The sequence below is a fragment of the Penicillium maclennaniae genome (genome assembly GCF_028827695.1).
Source record: "Penicillium maclennaniae strain IBT 15551 chromosome Unknown utg000008l:1.0-3552695.0:1.0-3555053.0, whole genome shotgun sequence".
Lineage (NCBI taxonomy): Eukaryota > Fungi > Ascomycota > Eurotiomycetes > Eurotiales > Aspergillaceae > Penicillium > Penicillium maclennaniae.
Genome location: NW_026623220.1, coordinates 3,486,199 through 3,498,212, shown reverse-complemented (window position 1 = coordinate 3,498,212; position 12,014 = coordinate 3,486,199). Strand labels below are relative to the sequence as shown.

The following is a 12,014-nucleotide window of genomic DNA, read 5'->3' as shown; positions in this document are numbered from 1 at the left end:
GTATAGGATGAAAACGATTAGAAGAAGCAGCTTTTGGTCACAATCACTAGCCTTCGTCTACTATTCCAGATTATCGAAAACCAGCACTTTCGAGACCTTTTACGCTTAACCCAATAAGCCCCTTCCCTCCCTATTATCCAAACGGGTAAAACCCTTGCTCGTTAGCTTCAAAGCACCGTCCAAATCCAACAGCAAGGCATACTAAATATGCTTCCGTCAGACGCAAAGCTATTACTTATACTTGACTGCTGGACGTCGCCCTTTCATTAGGCATTTATGGCTATCACTGGGTATTTCCTTAATAAACAGTGGGAATATAGGCAGATCCTACTCGGTTTCGAACCCCTCGAGGGTACACATACTGGGGAGAACCTTGCTTTAGCCCTATATACTATTATTAACAGACATAAGATTAAAGATCAGATTCTGGCTATCACCACTAATAATACGTCAAACAATAAGACAATATTTAATAAGGTCCAACGGATCTATCCAGACATCTCTATTATTTATATTCCGTGTATGGCGTATATAATTCAGCTTAGCCTTAATAAGCTCCTATATCGGATCAAAGCAAAGCCAAAGAACGACACAGTGAATATAGTGTGGACCGATAAGCTACAGAAGGCTTCTACCTAGCGAGGACAGAAAGGGGATATTACAAACACCCTCGATAGGGTACGCCGGCTTACAATATATATTAACGGAAGCCCACAAAGGCGTGCGGAATTCCTTAGGCTTCAATCGATGGAACCTAGTCAATTAGTCCTAATTCAGGACGTCCGAACACGGTGGAATTCCACCTATCTGATATTACAAAGAGCTAAACGACTATAGCCATACTTTAATAGGTACTGCCATATTGAGTGCCTAGATAACCTAAAGCTTAATTCCGAGGAATGGCGACAGGTTAACTATCTTCTTTACCTCATAAGACCATTCTTCCTATATATAAGCACATTCTCAAAGATAAAAGACGTGACTATCCATCAGGTGTTTAAGCTTTACAATAAGCTATTTAAACACCTCGAGGCGTTAATTAGTCAGCTTAAAAAGAAGAAGGTACGCTCTCACTTTTCTCTCACTTCTCTCTTACTTTTTATTTACCCTTATACTAACGAATATTAGATTAAATGGAAGTAACAGATGCTTGTCGCTCTTAAAGCAGGCCTACAGAAGCTCCGTGAGTACTACGTAAAGACCGATTAGCCTAAGGCTAGTAATATATATACGTATAGCACTATCCTCGCACTAAAGGATAAGTTACAGTACTTCAAACGCAAGGAATGGTCTGGTGGGCCAGAGGGCTCTACTCAGATATGGGCCGAACACTATCACAGCACCCTTTAAGATCGGATTAAAGCTTATCAATTCGAAGAGAATAACACCCTTCTATCTAAAGCTTATATATAAGGGTCGGAACTTGATCGGTTACTCGAAGATAAAGGTGAATCTAACCTAGACCGGGATAAACTCGCACGGTATCTTTAAGCCGGTAAGCCTCTTTATTTAAGTCTCCTCCACTCCTCTTTTAAGTTAGCTCGACTCCACTTTTAAGTTAGACCGACTCCTCTTTTTAGTTAGGTCGACTCCTCTTTTTAGTTGGGTCGACTCCTCTTATAAGGTTAATCCCTTATATTATTAAGTCTAAGCGACTACTCCCACGAGTCTGATCGACTCCTTCCACGAGTCTGATCGACTCCTTCCACGAGTCTGATCGACTCCTTCCACGAGTCTGATCGACTCCTCCCCCGAGTCCGATTAACTCCTATTTAAAGGCTTGCTCGCTTATTAAGCCTCTTTACCCTCTTTGCTTACTTCTCTTTCTCTTTAGGTATTATACGCACTACCCCTTAGGCCTTCTGGAGAGACCATTAATTTGAATATCCTACCCTCGCACGGGTAGCCCGCGATATCTTCTCTATTCCCGCTACTAGTGCGGGGGTAGAGAGGCTATTTAATTTAGCCCGCGATGTTTATTATTATCGCCGAGGTCGTCTGAACTCAATAACTATCCAGGATCTAATAATATTCTCTTGCCTTACTTAATTTAAGATAGAAGATAAACAGCTTAAACTAGCTCGGGCTCTAGAGATCCCTGAAGAAGGTGAAAATAAGAAGATTTCACCTTCGTTAGAAGGGATTGATCTAATTAGCGATACTGAGGAAGGTGACGATAAAGTGAGGCTATCTGTGAGGGTAGGGAAGAGACGAAAGAGTGTTTTGTCTGATCATAAAAGTGAGCAAAGTGATAATAATAATAGTGGTTTACCCTTAATAAGCCAAGTACGGCATTCTGGAAGGGTAAGGAAGGCGCCGAGGATACATAAAGGGTTCGAAATTAGTAAATAGTTTAGTATTTAATTAATCTCACTTGATCTTCACTTGATCTTCACTTCCTAAATAAATGCGGTAATATTCTGTCTAAATATTACCACTCTAATACATTAAATACTACATAAATTGTATAACTTATGTCTTACGGTACTATGGGTTGCCAAGAAACCCATGGGTTAACCCGTCCATGGGCAGCCAGACCTGACCCGTCCATGGGTTCGGGGTAGGTGTCCAGGACCCGTCCATGGACGGGTTGGGTTCGACCCATGGACCCAACCCATGGGTTATGTCAATGTCTAGTTAGTATAGTCCTTAGGGTATATATTATACTTAAGATATAACTAAGGAAGAAGAATCTACTCTTATCTATCCTCTAAACTAAGACCCTTTTAGGAGAGGGTATCTATAATAATATTCCGCTTTCCTATAAAATAATTAATTAAAAAGTAAAATTAGGATAGGAACTCCGCTTAGCGAGCCTATTAGGAGTTTTGTTCCTTAGTAATTATAAAATACTATAGGGCTTAATAATTAGAGAAGATATTAAATCGATTCTCTTACTAAAGGTCTTTTACCTCCGCCCTCTACTCCTTAAGTATAAGAATAATCGTAAGTATCTTATAGTTATATATACCATATTGTTACTAAGCTTAATTAAGCTTCTTTAAATAGAAGCTTACTAGATACTAATAACTATTAGGCTATAATTAGGATATTACTTTACTAATATATATTGGAATATAGACCAATGCTACATAGAAAGATCTATTCTTATATTCAACATATAAGATCAGCATTGCATTGATCATGTGACCAGATTTTTTCCTTCTATCAAAATGATATTTTGACCACTTCTGATTCTGGTCCGCGGCCCTCACCCGAACGATAGGCGGGACCATCTTCCTTCAGAGGTAAATGGTCCGCCTTCAGGCATGAATGGTCTGTTCCTTCGGAGGTGCTTTCGGGCATATCTTGCCCGCGGACTTCGACCATGGTCTTCGAACCTCGGTGAACAGACTTCGACCCTCAGTCCCCTCAAGGATAGGCGGACCACTTTCCCTTAGGGATAAAATGGTCCACCTTTGGGTATGCATAACCTGATACTGCGGGGAAGCTTTCGGGGTGGCTGAAACCATCGATCCTTGACATCATTCTTTTGGCTTTTCTTCGGTTCCCTTCTTTGCCACCTTTATTATGTTGCTGCCTAGTATTTATATGACATTCTAGACATCATTTCTAGGCTATTCTAGCCTATAAATATGTCCTTCTTTTTTAGCAGAAAGAAAAAAGTCAGTTCTACTTTCCTGAAGTCATTTTCCACTTTCTAAAAGTTATCTCTACCTTCTTCCTTTGATCCTTAGGACTGTGGTTCTGTCTTCGTTTAGGCTATATCTGCTTATAGTCTATCCTATGACCTTTGACCTTCTACCTTTGTCTGGCACTGACTGACCCAGCCGGACTAAGGTTGATCCCACGGACTTAAGGGGCCACGATCTGCTTCGTGGTAGCTTTCCCCTTATATCCCAACAATATATTTATTAGATATATTAGTCTTAACCTTCGTTAGAGCGATTAGGTTATAATATATTAGAATTAAGGCTAAGATAAGCTTCTCCTTAAGCTCCTAGAAGGCATTTTCGTAGGCCTTACTTTATTTAAAAGGTATATTTGTTTTATTAGGTAATTTAGGGATTTCGCGATTTAGTTATAGTTCTTAACGAACCTCTAATAAAACCTATAGAAGCTAAGGAACGACCGTATATCGCGAACCGTTATAGGTTATTATTAGTCTTAAATAACGGTAGTCTTTATAAGATCTATACGGACCTCTTTAGTACTAATAATAAACCCTAGAAAATAGGTACTCTATTAATAGAACTTATATTTACCTTGGCTTACCTATAGGCCGGCCTTAAGGAGTTATTATAGTACCTTTTTTATATATTAAATATATTCCTTAATTATCTTACTATAAATTAGGATATCGTTAATAAATATAATAGCGAAATTATCTAAATAATTACTTAGTATCTTATTAATAAATCTCTAGAATATAGTAGGCCTATTTATAACGCTAAAGGGTATTACTTTATACTTAAAGGATCTATATCGCGTTCGGAAAGTAATAAGATCCTCTAAGTTAGGATATATCTGGATTTAATAAAATCCTTAATAGATATTAAGCCTTATAAATATCTTAGCCTTCCTAAGCTATTAGAGAATCTTATTAATAAATAGAAGAGGGTAACGGTCTTTTTTTATAAATATATTAAGCTTTCGATAATCTATATAGAGCTATAGATTACTATTAGCCTTTTAGACTATAAGGATAGGAGATATATAGAGGGCCTTACTAAGTATAATAAAGCCCTAGGGAAAGTTCTAGGTAATATAGGCTTCTATCGCCTAGAGTTCTTCCTTAGATTACTTATAAAGAGAGTAGTATCCGGGCGTTATTTTTTTATCGAGAAAGATATAATAATTAGTCGTACCTTAATATAGCGATAAGGTATTTAAGTGCTATTTTAAGAAAATATTAGCGTACTTATAGTACTCCTTAGAGATTACACTCTATATCTCTTAGTCTTTAGCCTACTATTAAGTATTACGCTTCTTTTCTAAGATATAATTAATCTTATAAAGAGATATAAGGAAGATCTTATTACCTTCCTTCCCTATATATTAATAAAATCTAATATCTCTAATAAGTATAATAATATTAGAGGGGCTAAAATAGCGTTCTAAAGATTTTAATAATAGCTATAGAGGTAAAGGCTTACGGACTTAGTTATTACCGAATAGAAAAAGCTTTTAGGCTATACGCGGTTAGGGAGAGTCTTAAAATAATCTATTTTATTAGTTAGCGTCCTCTTAATACCGAGGATCTAGCTTTAGTCTTTTTAGAATAGACTAAAGGAGGACAGTAGGTATCTTCGTAATTATATTATCCCTAAGGCTAGGCTCCTTAGGCTAGATAAGTTATCCTTTTTAATAGTCCGAAAGGCCACTAAACTCCTTAAATTATATCTACCTAAGAATTAGGTTATATTATCTAAAATTAATAATTAATATTAGTAGATAAAGGAGTCTCTAGCTATTAATAATTAGGGTTAGTTTAAGGGTATAAGTAATTAGCTTTCTGAGATATTTATTATAGCCCTTAGTTAGGATTAGGTACGGTAAGGGTAAAGTATATAAGCTAAATTCCTTTATAGCCTATATTATAAGAAATAAATTAATATAAATATATCTATTTACTCCGATATTACTAAATATTAAAATTAAAAGAGAATATTTATTATAGGCTATCTAAGCGATAAAACTAAGACTTTTACCTAATCTAAATAATTTAGTTAAATTTAGAGAATAAAGTAATAATTTCTTATTACCTAAAAAGGAGACTTCTTCTAGGTTTAGGCTTTTCCTAACTAATTATCCTAAGGGGGGTTAGGCGGCTATTTTAGTACCTAAAGTTTAGCGGTAGCGATTGTAGAGATAGTATTCTTTTTTAGGCACTTACGAGTTATATATTCTTACTAATAATAGTTAAAGTAGCGACCTTCCTTTATTAAAGTATTATATTCCTTAATTAATAGCGGCTTATATAGAGCGATACTTATACTCTTATACTCTATAAATAGGGATAGTAAGATATAGGAATAGGGTATATTATTTAGGGTTCTAATAATAGCTCTAAAAGGGGTAGTTAGCTTATAGGATTTCTTAGCCTAAAATTAGAGAATAATATTATAAGCTATACTTTAGTAGGTATAAATAAACTTGTTAAAATTAACGGAAGTCTTATCTATAAATAATATTATCTAGGTCTATAATAAATTCGGGAGCTTATTATAAAGGTCTCACTTTTAGTAATCCTTTAGTTAGTTCGCCAGTTTAGCTAATTAAATAAATTTAGCGAGGAAATTATTAAAGCTATCCCTTAGTTTTATTATTAGATACTAATATTTTAGTAAGCCTTAGTAATACGATTTAGGTTCTAGAAAATACCCTTTAGATACTCTATAATATCTAAGATATCTTAGTAAGGGTTTAAGGTATCTTCCTTTAGATAAAAATAAATATAAAGGAGTACCTTCCCTTTATAATAGCTTATAATATAGATTATATAATATTTAGTAATAAAATAATAATTAATATTTATAGCTAGCTTATATTTAAATATTATAGCCTAAATATTAAAATAAACTATCTTACTATTATCTAATATAAGAGTATTAGGTATTTTAGCTAATAGATAATTATAGGTTTTAAGGACTTAGGGGGTCTTAATAGTTCGAAGGGTTCTAAGGGCTTAATATTAAGGATTAAAGGATCTAAAAAATAAGATTATTTTATTTATTAACTATAAGATTATAGTAAGTAATAGCCTTATCTTACTCCTAAGTTAGATTAATAAGAGTAGCTTTAAGTTATCTAATATTAGCCTATAAAAGTTCTATTAGATATATATTATTAGAGATCTATAGGTCTTATTAAGTCTAATAGGCTTCGCGCTAAATTAGTTATTTCTATAGGCTATCTATATCTTTTTAGACTTTTTTTGGAATTAGTCCTTAGAGTAGAACTCCTAATAAATAAGGTCCTTAGTCTCTAGGTTATTATTTGAAGCTAAGTATATTATAGTGTCTTAATAGGTTCTAAGATAAGGTTAAGAACTTAGGTAGCTCCTATTTTTTAGTGAGCTTCTCTTTAATATTTTTCTTGTTCTTCTCTTCTTTAGAAAGGAGGTTTTTAGTTAATATAATATATCTCTCGCGTCGGTTACGCGACTTAGACTTTATATAGGTATCGGTTCCTTTAACTATAATATTATTCTATGGTAGTGTTCGGTAAAGGTTCGGTTCGGGGTTTATTTATTTAGTTCTAATTTATTAAATGGTATTATCAGTAAGGCGAGATAGCGATAGCGAGGTATCTAATATCTAGACTATACCTAGAGGCGACAAGAAGAGAAAAGAAGAGTTTAGTTATATATTACTGACTAAGACAAAGAAGAATTCGTATATTATTAATAGAAGTAACTAAACTAGGGAAGAAGAAGAGAGAAAGAGGGAAACGAGCAACTACGAAACAAAACCACTTCTATACCCAATCGGGTTAGACCTACGGCTCCTTCCAGATCACGTTCCCCCTCAGGCCTTCCTTAGGCCACAAGACAGTCATGCGTCACAGTGCAGAGGACCTAAGCCAGGAGGATCTCGCTCTCTAAAATCCAGACAAGACTTCTATTGAAAGGTTGGTAAAGGCATAGTATCGCTCCAAAGAGATGTATCAAATTTACTTGTATCAACTAACGTAATCCACACCAAGCTCGCCACCACACCAAGCTCGCCACCCCATCCAATTTATTGTCTCTTCGCGTCCCCCACCACTTTAAATCGCCTACCATGCCCATAAATCGATCTAAAAATAAGCAAGATTCTATCCAGCAAGAGGGTAGAATCGAGCTTGCAATTAAGGCTATTCAGAATAAAGATATTCCCTCTATTACGGCTGCTGCACGCGTCTTTGATGTCCCGCCGTCTACACTACGCGACCGTATCAATGGCCGCAATTCTATCGCTACCACACGCGCCCATACCTATAAAATGACCCCTTTAGACGAGGATACGCTTACCCAGTGGATTCTATCTATGGACGATCGCGGTGCAGCCCCAAGGCATGCTATGGTACGCACTATGGCCAATATCCTTCTTGCGGCGACCGGATCCGATGCGGTTGGCGTGAATTGGGTCGGAAACTATATTAAGCGGACACCGGCTATTCAAACAAGGTTCTCGCGTCGGTATAATTATTCGCGTGCAGAACAAGAGGATCCGCGGGTATTAAATGCTTGGTTTCAGCTAGTCGAAGAGACTATTAAACGCTATGGCATCCTACCTGATGATATCTACAATTTCGATGAAACAGGCTTCGTAATGGGCCTAGTCTCTACTGCAAGGGTGGTTACAAGAGCTGAATACTATGGCCGTCGCTCTGTCTTACAGCCAGGCAATCGTGAATAGGTAACTGCGGTAGAAACAGTCAATGCCTTAGGCTGGGCACTGCCGCCATTGATTATCTTTAAAGGCAAGCGTTTCATTAAATCATAGTTCTGCAATACACCAAAGGACTGGCGCTTCGAAATCAGCCCCAATGGGTGGACGTCTGATACTATTGGGCTTCGATAGCTTAAGACTTTATTTATTCCTTTAACCGCAAGTAGGCGGCGTGGTCGGTATAGGCTATTAATCCTTGATGGACATAGAAGCCATCTTACGCCTGAATTCGACCGTTTGTGCACTGAGCACGATGTTATACCTATATACATGCCACCGCATAGCTCGCATCTATTACAACCGCTAGATGTAGGCTGTTTCGCAGTCCTCAAGCGATCATACGGTCGCCTGGTAGACCAACAGACGCGTATGGGGATAAATCATATCGACAAGCTTGATTTCCTTGCAGCCTACCCACACGCACGCGAAGACGCATTTCAGGCTAGAAGCATTCAAAATGCATTCAAAGCGACCGGTTTAATACCTTTAAATGCGGCAGAAGTCCTTAATAAGCTTAATATTCAGCTTCGTGCGCCTACACCACCAGACCGACCATCAAGCCGATCAAGCATCTATTGCCCTAAAACACCAAGCAATATTAAATAGCTTTCAAAACATAAGGCATCAGCTAAGCGCCTTATAAAGTATCGGTCTGATAGCCCACCTACGCCTACGAAAGCCGTCTTTGATCAGGCTTATAAGGCATGCGAACAAGTCATGAAGCGCATCCTTCTATTGGAGCAAGAAGTGGTCGATTTACGGGCTGAAAACTATAAAAAAAGAGAAAAGAAGGCATTGCCTAAAAGGCAAATACAGCGCGATGAGGGCTTATTCGTTTATGAAGCCCATGAGCAAGGCATTGGTCTACCAGGTGGTATAGAAGGTGGTGGGGTAGTGTCTGCAACACCCACCCGGAGGGCTTCAGCGACCGATAATCAGACCAGTAGACGTCAATACGCATGTAGTCTATGTAGAAGGCCTGGTCATAGGGCTTATGCATGCCCGGATAAGGTCTAAATTAAATATAAAGGCGTTGTGGTATTATAAAAGCTTCATGAATAAAGAATTGGTGGATGGGGTGGCGAGCTTGGTGTGGTGGCGAGCTTGGTGTGGATTACGTTAATAACAGAAGAAAGGGAGGTTCGAAAGAGGCATTGTTACAACTCAAAATGGAAAGGTTCATGTAGTATTCAACGGGAGGGACGGAACTGAAGAAGAAACTAAGTGCTGTGCGTCGCGCGCTCAGTAAAAAACCCTCGTGAACCACACCAGTCCCGATCGAGTTAGTCCCATCCCATTCACTTCGAGTCCCAACCCAGTTCCATCTCCCATGCCTTACAGGAATCACTGATCCAACGGCTGGCGTAGTTGTTGTTGAATGATGGAGCCCCGACGAAGAAGATTTTCGACGGCTGATTCATATTAATCCTTGTAGAACTGATTTTATTTTATAGAAGAGGAGGTACTCATACCTTCTGGGGGAGGTCCATGTGGCAAAGGTTTGAGGAGGACTTTTCGATATTCGATCGATGTAGATGGGACCGCAATCTGTCAAACACTTAGCTCATGCTCCCTATTTTATAGAAATATTAGCTTACATTGTTACGCTGAAGTTCCGAGTATAAAATATCGGCTTTCTCCCGGACATTGCGCAGCATCTCGCGGAGCTGGCTCGTTTGCGATGAGATTGCCAGAAGCGGTAATCGGTATTTCCGGATAAGCTTCTTCCAGCTATACCACTTCACTGATGTTGATACAAGGTTGTAGTTGTTCTTCTCCAGCCAGGATACCAGCTCAATGTGAGTGTGGGCTAGGAGCAGGCCATGATGAACGCATTGAGCATTTTGCCTTGAAATAAAAATAAGTGCAGAGTCTGATTCGGCCTGAGAAGAGTAATGCCGTAAAAGCTTTTGAAAGTCTTTCCTATCGAGGCGATTATGCTGTAGGTTACTTGCGACGGATCGTACGATGCTGGCCAGATTGCACAATAGTTCAACTCCTGGGGGCTTTTCCTGGGACATTGTTGAAAGATTTTGCATTTAAGATGGACTCATAATGAATTGATGCGGAACAGAAAGGAATTATATTAGGATGGAGATATGTTATAATGGCTTGAACCTTCGACAGATGACCTGTTTATTCGGCTTTTTGCTGGCTTAAAATCCCTTAAGCGCTGACATTTGTATGTGCAAGCCCGGAAATAGAAGCATGTATGCCAGACCCGTGGGTAGGTAGACTCAGGGATTGCCATGGGTCTCACCCACATAGCCAGCCGTCCACGGTCTATTTTATAGGAGTCAAGTGGTTGAAACTCAGTAGTGATCATCGTCTGGCTAAGACCTATCGAAAACGGAGGAGACTCTAGTCAGATTCTTCGAGGGTGGCGATCAGTACCAAGGCGGGCCGGCTTTCCCGGGGACGTTTTATTTCGTAGCGATCATCACACGTGAGAGCCTGTCGCATACTCTTGGGTGAACCAGTTTTTCCTCTCAGCCTCACCACGGTACCAAGATGTGGGAGGCTTTACTTCCTATGTTGCCTCTGCCTCTCCCTCGCTGTTACTTAGAACTGATGAGATCATTTGTCGATAAAAGTCTAGCCCATTATCGCCAAGGGTTATCGGTCCTTCAATAATACCCCCCCTAGACGTGTCATGAGGTCAACACCATGGTTCTAACCAATAACGGTGTCGAGAGCCGTAAAGAACAGGACACGAAGCCCGTCTTTCACATCTGGAATTTGTCTCCACGGTTCAAGGACAACGTTCTAGCGGCGCGGGATAGTCAAGCGGCGGTGACCGCTAGCAGTTCCGGAATCAGATCACGTGACCGTGACACAACTGTCGGCACAAGGTATACGATTATCTAAGCACTAAAAGTGTCATTGGCATTTTTTGCTCGAGTGGATTTCGTTTCAACAACAACAGATTCACTCGCGCACTCCTCATATACGATCTAGTATCTGCATCGCTATGGCGTCCTAGCATCAAGACAAGGATAGTCAGAAACTAAGAGACAAGAAAGAATTGACACGCAGAATGTAAACACGTGAGAGAAAGCTAGAGATGTCTTTTTGGCAGGAATACAGATCTACGCTTGTCTCCTTTAAACTTGTTTTGGTTGTTAACTGTCTATCGAGACCGACCAGAATATATTCATCACTTCTGCTCACACAACGCAATTTGTCCAACCCGAACCTCATGTAATTTTCTAGTGTTGCGCATGCTTTTCCATCCTCAGGTTTATCACAATCCTCATTGCCAAAAGCGAACTCGCACCACCGGCAGACTGTGGGGCAATATGTTTTCGAAAGCGTTATCAATTATTAGGTCCGTATCTTTCGGCGCGTCGTACTTGGTGTACTCCTTGCGCTAGCCCTTCCCTCCGGAACCGCTGCAGGACTGAACTGTATTCACTGGTAACAATGAAATATACACCATCATAGCGCCAGGATTATTTATCAAATTGAACAAGAAAATAATTATCAGAAACACCAAAGATCACGCGCTTTTTAACTACTTCGCAGCTTTGTCCCGGTACTCCTTCAGCAGCGACGCGGGTTTCCCGCTATAACTCGTCTTTTTTATCCACTTTTTCGCAGATTTCACTCTTATCGGTA

General features: G+C 39.0%; 4 protein-coding genes across 4 annotated transcripts; 3 read left to right on the top strand and 1 right to left on the bottom strand.

The window, feature by feature from the left end:
- Positions 1–276: 276 nt before the first annotated feature.
- On the top strand, positions 277–1,350 carry N7477_010263 (uncharacterized protein; the record flags this gene model as incomplete). The annotated part of the gene is given in 5 exon segments (XM_056971924.1): positions 277–594; positions 605–757; positions 838–1,062; positions 1,147–1,194; positions 1,210–1,350. 5 exon segments carry the CDS (start codon positions 277–279, stop codon positions 1,348–1,350), a joined length of 885 nt encoding a protein of 294 aa, XP_056818903.1.
- A 622-nt stretch (positions 1,351–1,972) lies between these two features.
- Positions 1,973–2,352, top strand: N7477_010262 (uncharacterized protein; the record flags this gene model as incomplete). The annotated part of the gene is made up of 2 exons (XM_056971923.1): positions 1,973–1,996; positions 2,056–2,352. The coding sequence occupies 2 exons, from the start codon at positions 1,973–1,975 to the stop codon at positions 2,350–2,352; spliced, it is 321 nt and encodes a 106-aa protein (XP_056818902.1).
- A 7,388-nt stretch (positions 2,353–9,740) lies between these two features.
- Positions 9,741–10,417, bottom strand: N7477_010261 (glyoxalase family protein; the record flags this gene model as incomplete). The annotated part of the gene is made up of 3 exons (XM_056971922.1): positions 9,741–9,808; positions 9,869–9,944; positions 9,995–10,417. The coding sequence occupies 3 exons, from the start codon at positions 10,415–10,417 to the stop codon at positions 9,741–9,743; spliced, it is 567 nt and encodes a 188-aa protein (XP_056818901.1).
- A 646-nt stretch (positions 10,418–11,063) lies between these two features.
- Positions 11,064–11,264, top strand: N7477_010260 (uncharacterized protein; the record flags this gene model as incomplete). Its single annotated transcript, XM_056971921.1, has 1 exon — positions 11,064–11,264. The coding sequence occupies one exon, from the start codon at positions 11,064–11,066 to the stop codon at positions 11,262–11,264; it is 201 nt and encodes a 66-aa protein (XP_056818900.1).
- Positions 11,265–12,014: the final 750 nt, after the last annotated feature.